Source organism: Lissotriton vulgaris, chromosome 1_1 (assembly GCF_964263255.1).
Source record: "Lissotriton vulgaris chromosome 1_1, aLisVul1.2, whole genome shotgun sequence".
NCBI lineage: Eukaryota > Metazoa > Chordata > Amphibia > Caudata > Salamandridae > Lissotriton > Lissotriton vulgaris.
Window position 1 is genome coordinate 1,922,847,571 of NC_141685.1, and position 22,075 is coordinate 1,922,869,645.

Consider the following 22,075-nt stretch of genomic DNA (forward strand, 5'->3'; position numbering starts at 1 on the left):
GTTTTTTTTAATTATCAGTTTTTCACATTCAAAACTATTTTTTCTTTTGAAATCACAAAAGTGTCATTTTGCACTTGTTAACCTTAAAATTGATAAGGGGTCACATTTAGTTTATATCAAGTTTGACACCATTACATGAACACAAAATGAACATGATTTGAGTATCATGTTAATTTCTATTGTTCTACAGGGCTCATACTTTGAGTCAACATGCCATACACTTCTGCTACATATGTGCTTTAAACAACCTTAATTTCTCAATGGTTGTAGGAAAGTGCCTCCTTAACATAGTTAGCCCCTACTTTTTGCCGGTTCCTATATGCCAGAGCTCTTTCCCAAAACTGTACCACAATTGGCACAACTTCAGTAACACCTGTAAGTCCCTAGTAAATGGTACCCGTGGTACCTGGAGCATTGGGACTGAAGAGGGTCCACTAGGGCTGTAGCACTAATTGTGCCACCCTAGGGATCTCTCACAAAGACATGCAAACTGCCATTGCAGGCTGCGTGTCTTGGTGCAGAGAAAACTGAAGAGTTGACATGGCACACATCCCTGTGTGGTTGCCCACAGGCACTGCATGAGATCTAGATGAGTCACCCCTACTGCAGGCCTTCCAGCCCTAAGGCAGGGTCCACCATATCACATGGCTGGTCATATCTGCCTGAGTAGATATGACCCTACAATATCTATGTCCATTCTTAGATATTGTAAGTGTGCAGGGAAGTCATAGAGAGTACATGGGCTGGAAACCCATCATTATGAGTTCCCCAGCACCATGATGGCTTCACTGTACCAAACATCTCATCTTAATAAATCCTCACTGATGCCGGTGTTGGGTTTATTAATAAATGCACATAGAGGGAGTCTTAGAGGTGCCCCCTGAACACCTATCAAACACTGGTGTTTCTCTTACTAGTCTTAACCAGCCTGCCACCACCAGACATGTTTCTGACCTCATGGGCTGAGAGCTTTCGCTCTCCGAGGTCAAAAACCATACCTGTACTGGGCGGAGGTGCTTCACACCTCCTCCAGGCTGGAATGGTATTCCAAGGTGGGAAGCCTTTTCTTCCAAACGCAATCTAGTCATCTCCAGATAGTGGAGGATGCCAACCCCCCTGTCCTTCTCTACTGTTTACAGATAGACAGGTGGGAAAATGAGCTAGATTAGGAGGTGTGAACAAAAAGGGAAGGTGCACCCGAAAGTAGTGATAGTCCATTGCGTATTTGTAAATATATCCTTTATTGTATTTCTTCCGTAATAGACAAAAAAAATCCAGCCAACAGGTTTCATTCCAATTACTCCTGGAACTTCATCGGGGCTTAAGATAATTTTAGGCAGTTGTTCACTTTGGAATATATATTCTAATCGTCCTTCACAATTTTTACGGTGTGGGAGTCCTTTTTCAACGCTTCACCAGTCAGATTCGGTAACCTATGGTATATATCAAAGAGGTTATTGAGCAATTCTTTTTGATACCATGATAAGTATCTTGTGTGTCAATTGAAGTGGAAAACAATGGTAGCTAAACCTCCTGTGCTGCTCTACTTTTGGTGGGTGGACAGTTGGAAAAATGTGATAGATTAGGAGGTGTGCCCACATTCAGCCTGCTCCCCCCCCTAAGGTGGTGCAGTTGATGTGGAAACCACTTTTCCAATCCTCCATCTTGTCTTGGAAGGCATTAGCCCACTAGAATCAGGTTATTGCCCACTAACCCAACGGAAGTGATCATGAAGGTTGTAAGCAACCTAAAGTTAGGTATCCCATTGGGTACTGACTGGTACACCCTTTAATCCCCCTTGATTTAGTATTTAGGTGGTACCCCATGGGCCTAAAATTAGATCCTACTGATCTAAGAAGGAAAAAGGAAATCCAAGAACCGCAAGGAGAAGAGGACATATGACTGACCTGGCGTCAACGCTGCCAGCCTTCCTGTTTTCCTCGAGTCCTGCACCAAAAGCTGACTCATCTTGCAGCTGAACTCCAGAAACCTGGGTGGTCTGCCTGCCTTTGACAATGAACCAGGACCTCCCTTGGATTGGTGGAACCAACCCCCTGCATGATGGAGCTGAATCAACATCCGAAACAATGACTGAAGTGCCTGCCGCTGGACCCGTCAAGGCACTTCCTTGGCGTATCTGCCCCCACCCCCAGTGACGTACGTTCCCATGTGTCCCTGTATACAGCGTCCCTGGGCAAGATAATCAAGAACTGACTGTTTCACTCAGGTCGTGGGACCTCAAAGACCTCTACTATGGGAGAGTAGAGACTAAACCAGGCTCTAAGTGCCCGTTGGAGCAAGTCTTGCAGAAGCCCATGTGCTTTTTTCCCTGACCGCGATGGTCTTTGATTGACAGTCTGCCGTCACCCGATTTCCCCATTGCCTGCAATTCTAAACTTGTTTGACAGTGACACAGGTTACCGCTGTGTATTCTGATCGACGGTCCTGCCCGTCTCCCATTGCCTGCAATACTAAAACTGTTTAACGGTGACACAGGTTACTGCTGTGTATTCTACATTGACCATCAATGTAATAATGATGGTGTTTAAAATATTTCTTCTGCAACTGTATTTTCAAAACTTGCCTAATTGTACTGATTTTGATGCCTAAAATATATATAAAAAAGTGTTATTTTAGCACATTGGTCTCAGATTTATTCTTGGGTGTGCCTCATTTATTGCCTCTGTGAGTACACCACATGTTTAGCACTACCTTCTGATAAACCTAAATGCTCGCCCTCACTACCACAAATAGAGTGTTAGTATTATCTATTTTTGCTTCAGTATAACAACCTGGGTCTTACTGGACTCTGTGCACAGTGTATTTCATTTTAGTGCCCTATATAAAGAGCCAGCTTCCTACAATGGTACACTGTCATAAATGTGATTCTGGGTTGGTTGAAATATGCACCCAGGCCAGGCAGGAACCACCACTCTTGTCAGGGTATGCTAGATACATACTAAAAGATAACCTGTGCTCACCCTTTCGTAGCTTGGCACAGAGCAGTCAGGCTTATTTAAGAAGCAATGTCTGCAGTATTTGTGCAACACACTCACTCACACACACACACTCAACACAATGAATACACCACAGAAATACTCTACACGGTTAGAAAAATATAGAATATTTAGTTGAGTCAAACAAGACCAAAACAACAAACATCGAATAAGGAGAAGTCGAGTTATGAATTTTTAAAGATTAAATAAAAATATAATTTTCAAAAGTCACTAGCAGTGAAAAATGTACTTGAGATTGCAAGGGACCAGTGTAAATCCAAAGTTCAGGCCGTTAGTAATGGAGGACAGGCTGGCCACAGGCACCAAACAGGCCCACTTAGAAAGAACCTTGGATGGAGCAAAGCGTTGATGCCGAGGGCTCAGTGCGTCTATCATTTCCACGCAGTCAGGTCACTGCATCCTCATTGAGCTTCGCTAAATTAAAGGCAATGCTTTGTCGTCAAGCCGCGCCGATCACTGTTGGAAGGCCGTGCAAGCTGTAGAACTTCTGTAGCCAAGCAGCCTCTGCTTCGGTGTCGGGGGGCGATGCGTGAGTTCCAAGTGGTGCAATGGTGATGATGCGATGGTTTTGAAGAAAACAGCTACAGAACCCACTCATGAGGCCCAGACCTTGGAGCAGGCACCTCAGGCAAATGTAGGGCTCACAGAAGGCGGAGTCCAGCAGCATGAGCAGAAATACAGGAAGTCTTTAGTGTCCCTGAGATGTCGGAAAAGGAGGCAAGCCATTGGAGATCACTTGGAGGAAAGGCAGAGTCCAGCTATGCTTCAGCAGAGTCAGGGAGCAGCAGGAAGCAGGGCAACAAGCGGAAAAGCAGACCATCCAGAACAGCAGTCCAGTGGAGTTCTTTAAGCAGCACAGCAGTCCTTCTGATGGGGGTTCTGTTCAAGATCCAGAAATGTCTTATTTTAGGGGGTCAGAAACCCAGTATTTATACACAGAGGTTCCTTTGATGTAGAGGGTGACTTCAAAGCAACTCTTGAAAGTGCACAAGGATCCCTTTCAACCCAGTCCTGTCTGCCAGGCTACCTGTAGGGGGTAAATCAGTGCTTTGTGTATGGACAGGACACTACCTAATAAAGTGTGTGAGAGCCTCCCCTTCCTCCATGTCCAGGAAGACTCATCGGAATGCAGATGAGTGCTCAGAATTCAAATGAGTCTCACTTTCTTGTGTTCGTGGCTGTCTAGAGAAAATGCACAAAGTATAGCCGTCACCCAACACAGACACATGTATTGGAGGCAAGCTGTGAGGCACAAAGAGCAGTAATTGCAGAAAACTGTCCATTAACTAAAAGTGGCATTTGTATGACAGTAATGTTAAATCAAACTTCACCAGTAAGGAGGATTTAGCATTACTATTTCAGGCATATGAAACTCCTTATGCTGACCTACTAGAGAGGTAGGCCTCAGGTATTGTAGAACAAAATATACTGTTTGCCACTACAGGGACATGCAAAACATACAAATACTTGTCCTACCTTTAATTACATGGACCCTTAGGGTTACTTAGGGACTACCTTAGAGGTGATATATTTAATAAAAGGGGAGTTTAAGGCTTGGCAATTAGTTTTAAATGCCAAGCCGAAGTGGCAGTAAGCTGCACACACAGGCACAGGTTTGAAAGTCTACTTCTGTGGGTAGCACAATCAGTGCTGCAGCCCACTAGTAGCATTTGAAGTACAGGCCCTGGTGCCAGTAAGCTTGCCAGGTTCTGGCGCAGCTCTGGAAAACAAGTATGAAGAATGTGCTCCTTCAAACACAAGTTTTATAACCCTTCATAATCATTAACATTGCTGCCCCTCACCCAGCTCTTCAGTGCCTTACCAACATAGTCCAGAAAATCCACCATTGTTTGTGTAGTGAGTGTGTGATTGGCCCTGAACCGTTACCTGTACTTCTCAGGTGTCAACCCAAACTTACTGACAAAAATGGGCTTCATGGCAGTGTAGCTGGTCTGGTCCCCCACCTCCAGTTTAAGGAGTGTGTCCCTCCCCACCATAGGCATGTACTGCCAAAGGCTACCCCCATCATCAAGAATTCTTCCGGGATCCTGTGCACTTTCAAACTCACTTCATACGCTACCCGCCATTTATCTATGTCATTCCCCCACTATGTAGTTTTGCACCATATATTTTGGGATACGGAACCTGGTGGCAGATATGCTGCCACCAATATTGCTGTTGGTGGACCCCACTTGAAGAGCTCTAATATCATTCTCTCTGAGGCTGAGCTCATGGGTCATCTTCCTTTCCTCCATAGCTAGCCTCTTCTCCTCTAAATGCTTGCTCCTTCTGTAATTTAGCCAGGGCTTGCCCCCTGTCAATCAAGGCAAGCTTTAGTTCGAGGTGTCTCTCTTCCCTCCTGACTGCCAGCTCCTCTGGGGGCAGGCTCGTTGAACACACACTGATGCTTGGTCTAGAGTAGACTGCTAGTAGTGGGAGAAAATTACTCCCCCCTCTCTATAGGCTCCATGACAAGACCCTCTGACAGGCCCCACTCTGAACCTTCCAGAGACATTGATCCATCCTCCTCATTCACTTCCCCTTCTGGGTGAGCCTATTCCCATGCTATCAAGGCTTTCTGAAGCTCTGCCTTCATGACACCTCCCTTGCAGAACACTCTTCTCACCTGCCAGAACCCCATGAGCTCGGCCTCTATGCATGCCTCCAGGTTGACCAGCTCAAATTTCATATTGCCAGGTAGGACCACAGATATTAAAGACCAAATGGGACTTGGGGAAAAGGACTTTGGAAAATTCAAAAGATGTAAAAACAGGGGGGATTGAAAAAGGGTTGAATTAGTCTAATTAAATAGTTGTAGTGAACAATGAGTCATTGTATGGTATTGCACAAACACAAGTCATGTCCTTACAGCTGATCCCCAGTGTTAGAAATGGAATTCCTAGTTGGCTGAGGTCTGCACCGAGGCCAGGCAGGAACCACCCCTCTAGTCAGGGTATGCTAGATACACACTAAAAGATAACCTGTGATCCCCCTTTGGTATCTTCTCACAGAGCAGTCAGGCTTATCTAAAGAGGCAATGTGTAAAGTAGTTGTGTAACTCACACACACACACAGTAACACAATGAATACACCACAAAAAGACTGCACACAGATTTTAAAAAGATAGATGATATTTGTCTGAGTAAAACAAGACCATAACAACAAATATCCAATCAGTAGAAGTCGAAATTTGAATTTTTAAATATTAAATGCAAAAATAGTGCTTAGAAGTCACTAGCTTTCAAAAGGTAACTTGAGGTTGCGAGAGGCCTGTGCAAATCCAGAGTTCAGGCTTATTGCAATGGAGGGCAGGCTGGCTACAGGACCCACGCAGGGCCTGCTGATAAAGTACACTGGATGGAGCAAAGCGTTGATGCTGAGGGCTCAAAGTGTCGATCTTTTTCACACAGTCGTGCCGCTGTGTCAGGGTCGAGCTTCACTGAAGTGAAGGCAAAACAGCATAGTCATCAGGCCACACAGGCGGTAGAACCACTGTTGTCGTACAGCCTCTGCGTTTACGGGCAGTGCATTGGTTCCAAGCAGCTCAGTGATAATGATGCATCAGTTTTAATGACAAAGAGCTGCAGAACCCACTTCTGAGGCCCATAACTTGGATAGGGCACCTCAGGCAATGGTAAGACTCACAGAGGGCAGAGTGCAGCAGCACAAGCAGAATTCTTCAAAAGTCTTTTGTGTACCTGAGGCTTCAGAAAACAGGAGGCAATCCAGCAAGCCCCTGGAGCTCATTTGGAGTGAAGACAGAGTCCAGCTGTCCTTCATCAGAGTCAGGCAGCTGCAGGGAAACAAGCAGAAAAGCAGTCCTTTCAGAAAACAAGTCCAGTTGAGTCTTTTAAGCAGCACAGTAGTCCTTCTGACAGAGTTTAAGTTCAAGATTCAGAAGTGTCTGATTTTAGGGGCTTAGAGACACAGTATGTATACCCAAAGGTGCCTTTGATGTAGGAGGTGACTTCAAAGCAACTCTCTGAAGTGCACAAGGATCCCTTCCAACCCAGTCCTGTCTGCCAGGGCACCTGTGGTGCTAAATATGTGCTTTGTAGGTGGACAGGACACTACCTATTGCAGTGTTTATTTCAGCCCCTCCCATCTCAGGTAGACTTATCGGAATGCAGGTGAGTGCTCAGAATGCAGATGAGCCTCACCTTGCTGCGCTTTGGACTGTCTAGAGGTAATACACAAATTGTAGATGTCACCCAACCCACACGTATATTGGAGACAGGCTGTCAGGCACGGATAGCAGTAAGTACAGAGAAACATCCACTTTCTAAAAGTGGCATTTCTAAAATGGTAATGTTAAATCCAACTTCACCAGACATATGTAAACATGAAAAAGCTACTCCTCTCTGATCAGGAATTACAGCTTAAAAATGTATTAAGGAATTCCCAATGCTGGGCTTTGAGAATGATAGGCCTCAAAGTAGTGAAAAATTAAATAGGCTGTTTGTCACTAGCAGGACATGCAAAGCAGCTACATGTCTTACCTTTTACTTACATGGCAACATGCCCTTAGGGTTACTTAGGGGTGAGGTATATGTAATAAAAAGAGAGTTTAAGGCTTGGCAAGTAGTTTTAAATGCCAAGTCAAAGTGCAGTAAGCTGTACACACAAGCACTGCAGTTGCAGGCCTGAGACATGTTTGAAAGGCTACTTCTGTAGGTGGCGCAATCAATGCAGTAGCACACTAGTGGCATGTGAAGTATAGGCCCTGGGTATATGTTGCACCACTTTACCAGTACAACAAATATGCCAATTAGGTATACACCAATGTCATCATGTTTATGGGGGAAGGACATGCACCTTTGCACTGGTTAGCAATGGTAGATTGCTTAGAGTCATATGGGCAACAAAATGAAGGTCAGAGAAACAGTAGGTATGTTGACACGCTGTTCTATATGTAGCATCACAACTCCAGGTAGAGCGGTGTTCTTGGCACAAGTTGATCACTTTTCTTTTTACTGTTGGTTGCATTGCATTTTGGCAATAAAACATTTTCGTTTTTCTCTAGACAAGCACTAGCATGCATTGTTAATGCTGTAATACTATTATGAATTCACAACACATATTTCTCCAGACACAAGTCGGACACCCCACATACGCATTCTTATTTTGCATCACTAAGAGGAGACTTTATTACTTTAGTTCACACACAAGTATTTGGCACTCAATTCTTACTTTTTTGCATTAAACAAGATTCTCTAAGCATACGATGAGCCAAGAGCTGACAGTATGATAAAGATTATGTTTATATGTCATAATATCAGTCAGCACTTCGCCACATGCCTGTTTACTTTTGTGACACAAGGGTTAGGATTGTTTCAGGTTTACAGCTTTAACTCCTGTGGTTGCTTTTTAAGCACATGGTTGGCATGTTTTTCTTGCACATGATGCATTTGTTTATTTTGGTTTAGACTGCTGAATTTCTGGCCACATTTCCGACACACAAATTGCTTGGTATACATTTGGCGGAATATCTATGGTTCCTAAACACTTTATATGCTACCAGGCAGGGCTCCAATGAACAGCTCTTGCTATCATATTAGCATATTTAATTTCAGTTACCCCTGATGAAGGGTTCCATACCTGAAATACATTGGGTTCTGGTAGGGCAAGATGTTTATCACTATTTATTAATTTGAATTCTAAATGGAATTGATGGAGTATGCCAATTTCATATACTGAAGAACAACTACTAAAGAAGTGAAATTAAAGAATTTCAGTACATCTCTTGTGGTTTCCTAAAGGCGTGTTTATTGATTCAACATTTGAAAGCCTGCGGGCTCATTTTGGCAGTGTGTCTTGGGATTGGTAAACCAGCTGGCTACCAGCAATTTATTTAAGTAACTTAGAGGTTCTCCACACTCTGACACATCCAAACCAATATTCTTGTGGAGAGATTCAACAAGACCTTGAAAGGCATCATAATGAGCCCATTAGGTGTAAGTGGGATGCCCTCCTTCCATGCTGTATCTTTGCCTACAGAGAGGTGCCACAGAAGGGAGTGGAATTTTGCCCCTTTTAACTCCTTTATGGCCACACTGTCAGGGGACCTTTTAGCCTTGTAAAACATGGGTAGGAGCAAGCTCCCGGGAAACCTCCTCAGGATGTGGTCAGCTACATGCTGGCCCTCCGCAACCAGATGTACCGCTTCTGGAAGAAGGCAAAAATCAATCTTGAGATACGTCAAGAAGTAATGAAATTCTCATATGGACAGAATGCCACTCTGGTAGAGGATTAACCTGGCCAGTAGGTGTGGGTTATGGATTCCAGGGTGCAGCAGGATCACTGGATAGGCCCATATGAGGTGAAGAAGCAGAAGGGGGAGTCCACTTACTTAGGGGCCCTTAGGACCCCTAGAAACTCTTTATGGGGTGCTCCACATGAACCGTCTTAACCCCCCCGCCTCCCCTTTTGAGAGGTCCAGAATTCACATGCAGCTGGTGACAGATGAGGGAGTGGAGGAGGAAAGCCGACCTCCTGTCTGCCCAGGAACAGAATGAGTCAGTGGAAGGTGTCAACCTCTCCCTTTACTGACCCCAAAAACAGCAGAGTGATTATCACCAGTTGTCGGGACAGATTGCTTCTCTGTTCCCTCTCACCCCTGGACTCACACATCTACGCATCAATGACATCAATACTGGAGATAGTTCACCTGTGAAGAACAAGATTTACAGTTTGTCAGATAAGGTGAAAGCCAGTATCAAGGAGGAAGTCTTTAAGATGTTGGTGTTAGGGGTGATTGAGCTCTCCAACAGTACCTGGCCCAGCTTTTTGGTGCTAGCACCCAAGGCTTCTCCTCCGTGCGCCACTCCAGAACTTAGGTTGTATGAGGACTACCAGGGTCTTAACTCCATCATTAAAAATTACATACTCTTCATCCTCCAAGCTGATGAGCTCATAGACCGGCTGGGCACTGCCAAGTTCCTCATGACTTTTGATTTAACACCAGTATACTGGCAGATCGCTCTGACTTAGAGGGCAAAAGAAAGATTTGCATTCTCACACCGAGAGAGACACTTTCAGTTTCGGGAGATGCCTTTTGGTGGAAGAATACCCCTGTTACCTTTTAGAGTTTGGTCAACAGGATCCTATCTGGGAAGAAAGCCTTCTGTGCTGCCTACCTGCACAAAATAGCTGTCTACACCCCCAGCTAGGAGGAACACCTTTACCACCTCCAGGGGGTGCTTCCAGCCCTGTAGCAGGTGGGTCAGACTATCAAGGCCAGTAAGTGCCAGATAAGGCTAGGTTTTGTGGTTTATCAGGACCACATGGTGGGCGGGGCACGGTGCAGCTCCTCCAGTTAAAGTTTGAGACTATCCTGGGCTGGTAACCCCCTAAAGCACAGACTGACGTGCAGGCCTTCCAGGACCTCACAGGATACTACAGGAAGTTTGTGAAGAGACATGGCACCATTTTTGTCCCCTTTACAGAGATTAATTCAAAGAATCAGCCGAGACATGTGATCTGGACAGGGACCTACCAGAAAGCCTTTGATAACCTCAAGGAAGCCAAGTGTGCACCCGTACTCTAGGATCCTGAGTTCTATAAGGAGTCATAGTACAGACAGATACTTCAGAGCATGCATGGGGCAGTCTTAGCACAGTTAAATGAGAAGGGCTTAGGCCAACAGGTATGCTTCATTAGTAGGAGGTTACTTCCATGGGAACAGAGGTGGAGTACCATGGAGAAGGATGCCTTTGCAGTGTCCTTTTTGGTACTCACTTCCGCGTTCAGATATACCACAGATCCCTCAGGTGTATGAGGGGTGAAAATCCCAAACTGTTGAGGTGGTCCATCTCCATACAGGGAATGGAATTTATGGTGGAACACTGTCATCGGTTAAAGAACGCCAATGGCGATGGTATGTCCAGCTTCTTCCGACTTAATGATGAGAACTCCCAAGGAGTTGGATAGTTCTCGCCACTTTGAGCTGGGGGGGACATTTTAGGAGGAGAGAAGGAGTTGTTCTGTTAGTATAGGTCCTGGAGGCAGTGTGTTCTTATCTTGGTGCCCTTACACACCACCAATGATGTCATGCTTCATCAGTGGACAGTGCTCCTTGTTGGGCCAGCACTGCAATGCCCTACAGTTCCCCTGAAGGGTCACTTCATCGGACATCTTTTCAATAATAAAGCCGTAAGGGTGTGTGCGGGTGTGCGTGGGAGTGGTATCCTAGTGTGAAGTTAAAAGATGGCTGGAGGGGAAACTAGTAGATTTAATAGGGAATAACCCCTCTGTCATCAATAAAAACCAGAAAGTTGTGCCGCTTCGGGGTGATAATGGCCCCCAGTAGCCGGACAGGTGTCATGTTCATATTAGGCATGTTGAAGTTTGAAATGTTTTACGCAGATCATGGTCTCAGGATGAAATCCTTTGTGTTTCTTCAGGACCAATGTAAAGAGTGTAGTGAGTGCTAGTGCAGTTTGGTGGCCTGTCAATTAGTCGAAGTGCTTTCTGGAGTAATGTAATCTACACAAAATATGGTTAATGTCCCATGAGGTACAGCTGAGGTAGTCCTCGAAATGGTTTTGTACGATCAGCATGTCTATTAACCCACCTGACCTCGGAGGGTCTTCCATCCAGCCTTTTTCCTTCCTTTGCTGTTAGAAATTGGGTTTCCAGTTGGCAGAGGTATGCACCATGTTCATGGAGGAACCACACTCCATTTCAGTGTAAGTGTAGTACACACTAAATGTTTACCTGTGCTTACTCTCTGGTAGCTTAGCACAGAGCTCAGGTTAAACTAAAGAGGCAATGTGTAAAGTATTTGTACACACACAGTAACACAGTGAAAACACCACAAAAGTATTCCATACCAGTTTTGAAAAATAGCCAATATGTATCTGAGTAAAACAAGACCATAACAACCAACATGCAGAAATCACTATATGAATTTTGCAAGATTAAATCTAAATGCAGTGCTTAGAAGTCAATTGCTCCAACTTGGGCTATCTGGTCATGCTTGACTGGGGTAAATTCAAAAGTTCAGTCCAACCACGATGGAGCACAGGCTGGATACAGGAGTAATCTTGACCCCCTGACAGTACCTTGGATGCATCACTGCTAGCATCGCTGCTCGGAATGATGTGTTGAAATATGGAGGTAATGCATCGCTGTTGCAGTCGATGCATCGGTTCTGAAGTTGGGCAAAGTCGTTGATGCGTCAATGTCAAAAACCGCGGTGCATAAGTTCAGAGGCATCGATGTCAAACCCCTGGGCTGAAGGAGGTGCGTCGGATAGAAGCCACGCCGGGCCTGAAATGGGCTGAAGTTGGGGAAGTGGCATCACAGATGTCAGTGAAGTGTTGTTCAAGACTCGCGCAGCACCGGTGATATGAAGGTGCAGCATCGGAAAAGCTGGGGCTTCGTTGTAAGTTGAGGTCCTTGCGTTACGCACTCATTAGCTTTATCCACGGTTTCGGCGAATGCAGCGGCAATGCAGTGATTTTGCAGGGAATACGCCAGTTCCAAATGACGTTTTGATGCATTAGTTTTGTGGGTTGCAGCAGCAAGCACTCACTATCAAAGTCCTAGTACTGGATTTGGAACCACTTGGCTGAGCAGGACTCACAGCAGAGGAGACCTGGTGCTGGTAGCAAGATAAAGGTGAAGTCTTTGATATCTCTGAGACTTCAGTAACAGGAGGCAATGCCAAACAAGCCCTTGGAGACCCTTTTGAGATGCAGAATGTAGAGAGTAAGGTCCAGTCCGCTCACTCCCAGGCAAGAAGCAGTGGGCAGCAGGCCAACAAAGCAAAGCAAGCAGCAAAGTAGCAGTCCCTCCTGGCTGCACAACAGTTCTTCTTCCTGGCAAAATATCCTCAGTCCCAAGTCTTCTGGGTACATTATGTCAGAGGTCCAGAACTTATACTCATTTTAGTCTTTGAAGTAGTGAGACTTCACAGAAAGGACTTTGTAGTGTACAAGACACTACCCGTCCTTGCCCTGGCTCCAGACACACTACAGGGGGGTATGCAGCTCTTTGCGTGGGGAGAGACACAATCTCAGGTGCAAGTGTCAGCTCCTCCCTCGCACTCTAGCTCATGAAGACCCATCAGGCTGGTGATGAGCCATCAGGTTATGCAGTGCGCACATCAGCTCCTTTGTGTGTGACTGTCAAGAGGGAATACACAAAGCCCAACTGTCATCCAATCCAGACATGTATTCTAGGGACAGGAAGAAGCATAGAATGGTTAAAGTAAGAAAATGCCTAAGTCCTAAAAGTTGCATTTTTAGACCTGCAATTTAAAAAAATAAAATTCACTAAAATATGTGTTTTTTACTTTTCTATATTTTCCCTATTGGAAGTTACACTTGTAAAGTGTTACAAGGCATCTCCAATGCTAACCTATGGGAGAGATAGGCCTTGTTGTAGTGAAGAATGAATTTAGCAGTTTTTCACGACCAGGACATGTAACATTCAAAAGCACATGTACTACCTTTTAAATACACTGCACTCTGCCCATGGGCGACCGCAGGCCTACCTTAGGGGGGGACTTATATGTAGTAAAAGGGAAGGTTTGGACATGGCAGGTAGGTGAACTTGTCAGGTCGACATGACAGGTTAAAAATAATGAGCACACAGGCTCTTCAGTGGCAGGCGTGAGGCAGGTTTGAAGCTCTACTAATGCGAGTGGCAAAATCAGCGCTGCAGGCCCACTAGTAGCATTAAGGATTTATCAGTAAATCAGATATGACATTTGCGAAGAAACCAGATGCCATTATATTTTAAATATACAGCACATGCACTTTAGCACTGGTCAGCACTGAGAAAGTGCTCTGAGGCCTAAAACCAGTAAAAAAAATAGTTCATCACACAGCAAGAAGACAGGTTAAATCCCACCAAAAGATTGGTGTGTCCAGGTCTAACATCTGCCATTTTTCTGACCATGTTTATGCTAGCCTAGTAAAGTTATACTACCCACTTTACTAGGAACCTATAAGTTCCTAGTAAAGTGGTACTATAAGTGCCTAGGACCTGCAAATTAAATGTATCTGGTGGGCCTGAAGCACTGATTGTGCCACCCACTTAAGTAGCCCTTTACACACATATCAGGCCTGCCATTGAAGGAGCCTGTGTGTGCAGTATAATCTGTCATTTCAACCTGGCAAACCTTCAACCTTTATCCTGGGCCAAACCTTCCTCTTTAATCGAAATAATTCACTCCTAGTGTGGACCTTGGACAGGTCAGAGGTCAGGGTGCCATGTATATAAAAGCAGGACTTGTACTTTTAATTTTTCAGACGTTTACAGGTCCTGCTAGTGAAAAACTCTTAAATTAGATTTTCAATACTGCAACTGGCTATATCTCCCATAGGATAACATTGGGATTACTTTATTACATTTGTAAGTGTCATTTCAAAATGGAAGATAAAACTAGTTCAAGTTTGATGTCTATGGAATCCTAATTTAAAATTCTAATTTATGGTGGAATTGGATTTTAAATTAAAATTGAGAAAATACCACTTTTAGAAAGTTGGCATTTTCTTGCCTTAGCCATTTTTTGTGCCTTTCTCTGGTCACATGACTGGGTGTAGTTGGCATTTGGGCTTTGTGTATTCCTCCTAGACAGCCACACATAATGGGAGCTGAGGTGTGACTGAATGGGCTTTCACTGGCAGGATGGGAAGGAGGAGCTTGGCCCAGCCTCACTTACCACTCAATGAGATGTGTCCTGTCCCCACACAAAGGGCTGTAGTTAGTCTGAAGTAGGGAAGGCAGGGCATCTGTGCAATTCAAAGGCATGCCTTTAGAAGCTCCTCCCCACTTCATTGGTACAATTGTAGATAAAATAGGGAACTCAGACACCACCACTTCATTACATTTTTGGACCTGTTCATACTCTGCGATGAGGAAGGACTGCTATACTACTGAAGGTCTGCCATTCTGCTGGACTACACTCTTTCTGCTTTGCTGCGCTGGCCTGCTGCCCTCTTGCCTGGGTGAGAAGGACTGGGCCTGCATCTCTTGAACCCAGAGGGCCACCAAGGACTAGTTGGCTGGCCTCTTGATTGGAAACATCAGGGACATAACAGGCTTCCAACCACCTTACACCTGCACCTGGTCTCTACCTTCGGTAAGTCCACCCTGCCAAGTGGTGCCACCCCAGTCCTACTCCCTTGGAAGTGCTGAGCAATGGAACTGATGCACCTTCTCTGCTGAGCAACGGATACCCGAGCAGACTCGAAACATCTCCTCGGCTGCGCAGTGTGTACCTGAGCAGAACCAATGCCTTGCCATTTCTGTGTGGATTGGACCCATTGCAAAGACTCACATCCCTCACTGCAGTTCTTGAAACTAATGCATCGCCCCCAGCGCATCTACAGACAATTCTTCACATCTCTCGTCAAATGCAGCCTCAACGACGATACCTGAGTCCGCATCACTTCCTCGCAGCGTCTCAGAACAGACACCAACTGCATGCCACATCCTTAATGACGGATTTCGATTTGCAAGCCCCGTCGACAGCAGCTTCAACAACAATGCAACAGGACCTCACACAGCAGCCTCACTACATCTTGGAACCGATACAGCACTTAGGCTGCATAGCTCATCATTGACACAAATACATGCAAAGCTCTGCACCAGGATTTAAGGCACTCAATTGCAGTCGGCCTGAACTTGTGACTTTTTTCCAGCCTCAAGGGACCTCTGGGTTCTTTAGTTGAACCAAAGGACCTGTTGCTACGCTCGTTGTTGCTGTGTGTTTGGGCTTACCTTGGCCTGACTAAAACCGTTGACACATCTTTCCATGACCTCATCTTGAACTATCAATACTCCTTAATAAGAAAGGATCTCCTGCTGGACGTTTAATCATGCAGCATCTATGAATTTGAAAATTATACGTTGTATTCAGCCCTGAAGAAGTCCGGTGACGAACGAAACGCTTTGGCTCTTTGGCTATCAGCGACTATTTTAAGGAATATGAAAAATTGAATAAAGGAAAGAAAATTGAAGATTCAAAGTCTCTTGTCTATATATTCGTTGGGAAAACAACCATGACAATGTTATATGTGACTTAACAAATACTGAGACATCATTTATTGTAAACTGTATATATAAACTCGAAGGGTGCTGTCCGTGTTCTAAAGACTTTTTTCCAGTCTGCCAAAACCAGATTTCCCCAATTAGCACATTGTGCTTTTTGTGGCTATTTTCACTACAAACTATAAAAGCCAAAATCTCCAGTTCTACTTATTGGATTTTTGCCATTTTGGTCTTGTTCTGCTTATTAAAATCTGTTATAGGCTTCTCTTGTGGTGCGTTTACACTGTTTTGCAGTTTCAAATGTTACACAAATACTTAACACATTGCCTCTAAGTTAAGCCTGACTGCTCTGTGCCAAGCACAGGTTTCTTGGGGTTTGCATGTGCCTTACCCTGACAAGGGTTGTGGTTACTGATTGACCAGGGCATACATCTCAGTCAACCAACAACCTTTCTTTGTCAAGATTATGGAATTTCACTGGTAGAAGTGGCACATCTTTCTCTTGCCTTTGTGTGGTGTTGTGAATTAAGGATGTGGTCAAATGTGAAGTGCTGGTATCAAATGGAGATGCACACATTTTTTAGCAGACACTGTAGCAGTCTTTTTATAATTGATAACACTAGTAATAGTGACATTTATTAGTGTACATGCCTGCTATTATGTTTAAACTTTACTCAAGTAATGGTGTGTTTGTGTGTCAGTGTAACATTTTGGCCCCTTTTATGCGTATTTTCTGTGTTACAGACACGCATATCCTTGTGCTTTCCATCTGAATTTGTGCAAATGCTTCATCCGAAATATTGTCCTCAATGGTCCCTGCGTGTGTCCATCTTTTCCGGATTCGCAGATCTCTAGCTCTCCTCAAGTTGTCTTGGTTGTATTTAATAAGATTGGACCCATCCTGAGTGGGCTAGACAACCGCCCAGTATCTCCCTGACACCCAAGTTACTAGTTCTGTGGGCATTAGTAATTCCTGATAACATGTATTTGGGAAATAGCATGCCAGAACTGATTTTTTCTACAAGTATTTTCCCGATAACACTGCACAAGACATTCACCACATATTTTAATGGCTTTCAACTGATGATCCCTCTCCATGACCTACCGGATTTTCTATCCCGGTGGGTCTGTTAACTCGTGGTGCAGCCTCCATAAGGTTTACCGAGTCACTCACAATTAGGCTCTGTGCCATAGAGAGACTTCAGTGCACTAGAAATGATTATTTTTTACATTTATTTTACAGAAGGTGTTTCTTGTTTCATAGCTTCTAGATTGCGGTCATAGTCTCTTGTCAACAAATCTCATTCATGCATGTGCTTTTCAGTATCGTTTTTGGTTCATATTGCAATACTTCGTGTAACATTTGTCAATGCAGGTCAGCTTTCATGTGGGCACCAAAGAAACGTCGAAATGGCCATGTGATCTACAAGCATAGATCTCGGTAACACAGTGTGGGGCATGGAGTTGCATCGTTTAGTTCCACCTTGAGTGCTGTTCTCTTTAGAAAGGCGTGCTTGCATGCACTAACTCAATGACGTGTTGAAATATTAATATATTGCTTGGAACAATTTCTTAAATGTAGTTAATTTTCTGTCTGCGGTAGTGCTCTGAAGTAACTTTGGTGATATACATTATTTTATAATTTTGCTGAGCAAATAAAGCCTCTAATAAATAAATGACAATACATGTAGCTCAATAACACGTTATTTACAGCAACTGCGCATATACATTCACACGATCGTTACTACAGTGAAAAAGTCATGTTCAAAGTTATTACCACAGTACATGAGATGAAAAAAACAATGCCTAACAAATTGCATGTTACCATTTTTTACATGGGAATACGGCGATCTTAATAGCCAGGCCCTTCAATGTGATTTTACATCACTGGACATATTTAAATACTTGTACCCTAGTATGGATTACATATATATTTTTTAAAGAAAACAATGAAAAAATCGATAGCACAATCAATACAGGCATATGCTCAAAATATAATATATTAAATATTAGTAATGCTGAGGGAGGGGATGACGCCATGACCCACCCGCACTTTTATCTATCTTGAGGAATTAACTCTCGATCAACACTTTTTTTAATATATATTCATTTTGCTGAGGTCTTTATGGTATTTATGATCTCAGCTGTGCCTAGAACATCAAAGGGCTCAAACCCTGGTTTTGATTGTGATGTTCAATTAAACTGGCAACTATGCACACATTCAGAGTTTTAAATGTGTTGAACATGAATGTGGCATGAATATTTCATAAAATATCCCCTTTCTGTTTTCTTTTCCATTCCAACATTCTCCTCTGTGGAGTTGGCGAACTGAAGCTTGAGATTATTTTTAATTATTATTAATGTGTAAGTGGATTCACTAAAAAAACGTTCTTTCTACTAATCTATGGGTCAAAGGAAGTGTTTTTGTTATCTTAGTTTATGTATTTGTACCCCACACTACTTCAGAGTGTAACTCTGATTCGAAGCACTTCGGTGCTTGGAAGCAGAATTAAATGTAATGGTACTTGACGCTGTCCTTGAGATTGGAAGAGGAGCTGAAGAGCACATTCTCTTAGGCTGCAAGCGTACCAGTCAGTCACAAGTCAATCTTTCAATGTTCTTGTCCCTTTCATACCGTTTCACAACCTTCAGGATTTGTGAATGCACGGAAGCAGAGGCAGAGATTATTCTGCAGCTGAAGGGTGAGCTGAGGGAGAAAGAACTGAAGCTGACAGACATCCGACTTGAGGCCCTCAGTTCAGCACATCATCTCGACCAAATCAGGGAAGCTATGAACCGCATGCAGGTCAGTGGATTGAAATATGTGGATTTTGCATGTTAATTTAGTGGCATATATCTTCTATGATAGAAATGTTGATTGGCTGTCTTCATTTAAGAAAGTATATTCTTCAATATTAATACCAATTCCAGAACCATCCTGCTTTGTGCTTCAGAGATTTCATGCTTTTGTAATAGCTGTTGTACCAATAACGAAACTAGTAATTGCTCTTGGATCAATCAATCATTTGTAAAGCGCACTACATACCCGCGAGGGTCTCAAGGTGCTGGGGGGGGGGGGGCGCTACTGATCGAACAGCCAGGTCCTGAGTATCTTCCTGAAGGTCAACCGGTCTTGGGTCTGTCGTAGGCTCAGTGGGAGGGTGTTCCATGTCTTGGCGGCGAGGTGGGAGAAGGATCTCCCACCGGTGGTTGTTTCATTGCGAGTGAGAGGTCGGTGGAGCAGAGCTGGCGGTTGGGGATGTAGAAAGAGAGCCGTCTGTAGAGGTAGGCTGGGCTAGTCTTGTGGTGTGCCTTGTGTGAGTGTGTGAGGAGCTTGAAGGATATCCTCTTGTTGACGGGGACCCAGTGCAGGTTTCTCAGGTAGGGGGTGATGTGGCCGTGGCGTGGTACATCGAGGATCAGTCGTGCTGAGGCGTTTTGGATGCGTTGTAGTCGTTTTAGGTTGGTCAGGTTCCTCGCGTAAAGGGGATTTCCGTAGTCAAGTCTGCTGATGACGAGGGCCTGGGTGACTGTCTTTCTTGTATCTGTCGGGGTCCATTTGTAGATCTTGCGGAGCATGCAGAGTGTGTTTGAAGCAGGAGGAGGAGACAGCGTTGACTTGGTCATTGAGAGCGTTGAGTCGAGGATGATTCCCAGGTTGCGTGCGTGGTCGGTGGGAGTCGGGGCTGCCCCTAGTGCCGTCGGCCACCAGAAGTCGTCCCAGGCTGAAGGGTTGGAGCCGAGGATGAGGACCTCCGTCTTGTCCGAGTTCACCTTCAGACGGCTGGTCTTCATCCAGTCGGCAACGGCCTTCATTCCTTCGTGGAGTTTGGCTTTGGCTGTGATGGGGACCTTGGTGAGGGAGAGGATCAGCAGTGTCGTCGGCGTAGAAGATTATGTTCAGGTCACGCTGTCGAGCTATGTGTGCGAGCGGCCATGTAAATGTTTAACAGCGCCGGGCTGAGGGAGGATCCCTGGGGTGCGCTGCAGATTATCTTGCAGGCTTTGGAGCGGAATGGGGGAGGTGGATGCTCTGGGTTCTGCCGGAGAGGAAGGAGGTGGTCCAATCCAGAGCCTTGTCTCGGATCCCTGCGGCATGGAGGCGTGGGCATAGTGTTCGGTGGCAGACGGTGTCGAAGGCGGCAGAGAGGTCTAGGAGGATGATTGCTGCGGTCTCGCCGTTGTCCAGCAGGGTCCTGATGTCATTGGTGGCGGCGATGAGGGCAGTCTCGGTGCTGTGGTTGCTGCGGAACCCTGACTGGGAAGGGTCCAGGATTCTGTTTTCTTTAAATTATTGGGTTAGCTGTCTGATGACGGTTTTCTCAATGACCTTGGCCGGGAAGGGGAGCAAAGAGATGGGCCGAAAGTTCTTGAGGTCTCTTGGGTCTGCCTTAGGTTTTTTGAGTAGGGCGTTGATCGTAGCGTGTTTCCAGATCTCTGGGAAGGTTGCTGTCTCCAGGGAGAGATTGATGATGTTGCGCAGGTGGGGTGCGATGGTGCTGCTTGCTCTGTTGAAGACGTGGTGCGGGAATTGGTCTGACCGAGAGCCGGAGTGGTTTGAGCGCATGGTCTTGATGGTGTCATATATGCTCACGCTGACACAGGCTAGAAGGGGGTCGTGGTCGATGGTGTACGGAGGGTCTGTTGTGCTGCTGTCTGTTGTTGGGGCTGTCTGGGTGTTGAAGCTGTCGTGGATGTCTGCTATCTTGTGGTGGAAGAAGGTGGTGAGGGAGTCGCACAGGGCTTGCGATGGCGGGATGTCGGTGTTGGAGCTGGGGGTGGAGAGTTCCTTCACGATGTTGAAGAGATCCTTGCTATTGTGTGCATTGTTGTTGAGGCGGTCTTGGTCCTCTTGGCCGCCCTGATGAGGTGGAGATGGTTACGGATGGCGTCCTTGTGTGCTGCGTGGCTGTCTGGAGTTTGTTCACTGTGCCATTTCTTCTCTAGTTTCCGGCAGGCTTGCTTGGAGGCTAGGAGTTCTGGGGTGAACCAGTTGACCCTCTTGTTGGTGTCTCTGTGGGGGGTTTCCTCAGCGGGGCGAGGTTGTTGGCACAGTCCTCGATCCAGCGTCTGAGGCTGTGGGCAGCGTCGTTGGTGTTGGAGGGTTCAGTGGGTGGGCTGAGAGCGAGGTTTGCGTGTAGTTGGTCTTCGGTGCTTTTGCTCCAGCAGCAGCAAGGGATCTGTTGGGTGCGGTGGTGTGTGGTGGGTTTCTGGAAGGAGAAGTGGATGCAATGGTGGTCAGTCCAGAGGAGTTTAGTGATGTGGCGGATGGAGACGTACAGGCTTGAAGAGAAGACTAGGTCGAGCGTGTGGCCAGCGGAGTGGGTGGGCGTTATGATGAGTTGCTTCAGTCTGAGGTTGGCAAGGTTATCGATCAGGGTTGTGGAGTTGTTGTCGTTGTTGTTCTCAAGGTGAAAGTTCAGGGCTCCGAGGAGGATGTAGTCGGTGGAGGTCAGGGCATGCGTGCTGATCAAGTCGGTGATGGAGTCGCTGAACTAGGGGCAGGGCCTGGGGGGTCGGTAGATGAGGGTGCCTCTGAGGGTGGAATTAGAGTCTGTGTGGATCTGGAAATTCATGTGTTCGGCAGTGCTGAGCGTGTCGTCGGTGCTAGTCGAGACCCTGATGCTGTTCTTGTGAACGATGGGGATTCCTCCTCCGACTCCGTTGGTGCAGTCTCTACGGGTGATCTTGTAGCCGTCTGGGATGTCTATGGCGATGTCGGGTGCAGATGATTCGTTAAACCAGGTCACTGTCAGGAAGGCGACGTCCGGGGATGTTGTGTCGTGCAGGTCCCAGAGCTCGACGGCATGCTTGCTAGAGGAGCGGTTGTTCAGTAGTATGCATCGGAGGTGGTTAGGGTCTTTCTTGGCGGGTGGTTCGTCTGCTCTTAGGCTGGTGTAGCTGCAGTTCCGGCAGGTGAATTGGCCGTGTGTGCATTTCGGGGCAGCCTTGAAGCAAGTGTGGCTCCGTCCGGAGTTGAGAGCGTGCAGAGTGCTAGCGTCGTAGTGGCGTCGGTCGTCGTGGTGGGAGCGAGAGCGGAGGCCAGGGGTTCTGGA

At 45.7% G+C, this 22,075-nt stretch overlaps 1 protein-coding gene across 2 annotated transcripts in view; it reads left to right on the forward strand.

Moving 5' to 3' along the window:
* Window positions 1–22,075, forward strand: part of NAV3 (neuron navigator 3) — a 1,035,010-nt gene that overhangs the window by 854,388 nt on the left and 158,547 nt on the right. The window contains exons 28-29 of one of the 2 annotated variants that reach the window (XM_086919576.1): window positions 17,395–17,460; window positions 18,672–18,825. In XM_086919576.1, the coding sequence (XP_086775702.1) occupies window positions 17,395–17,460; window positions 18,672–18,825 (220 nt within the window). The remainder of the gene's footprint in view (window positions 1–17,394; window positions 17,461–18,671; window positions 18,826–22,075) is intronic. The other variant, XM_086919578.1, reaches the window with a different exon arrangement.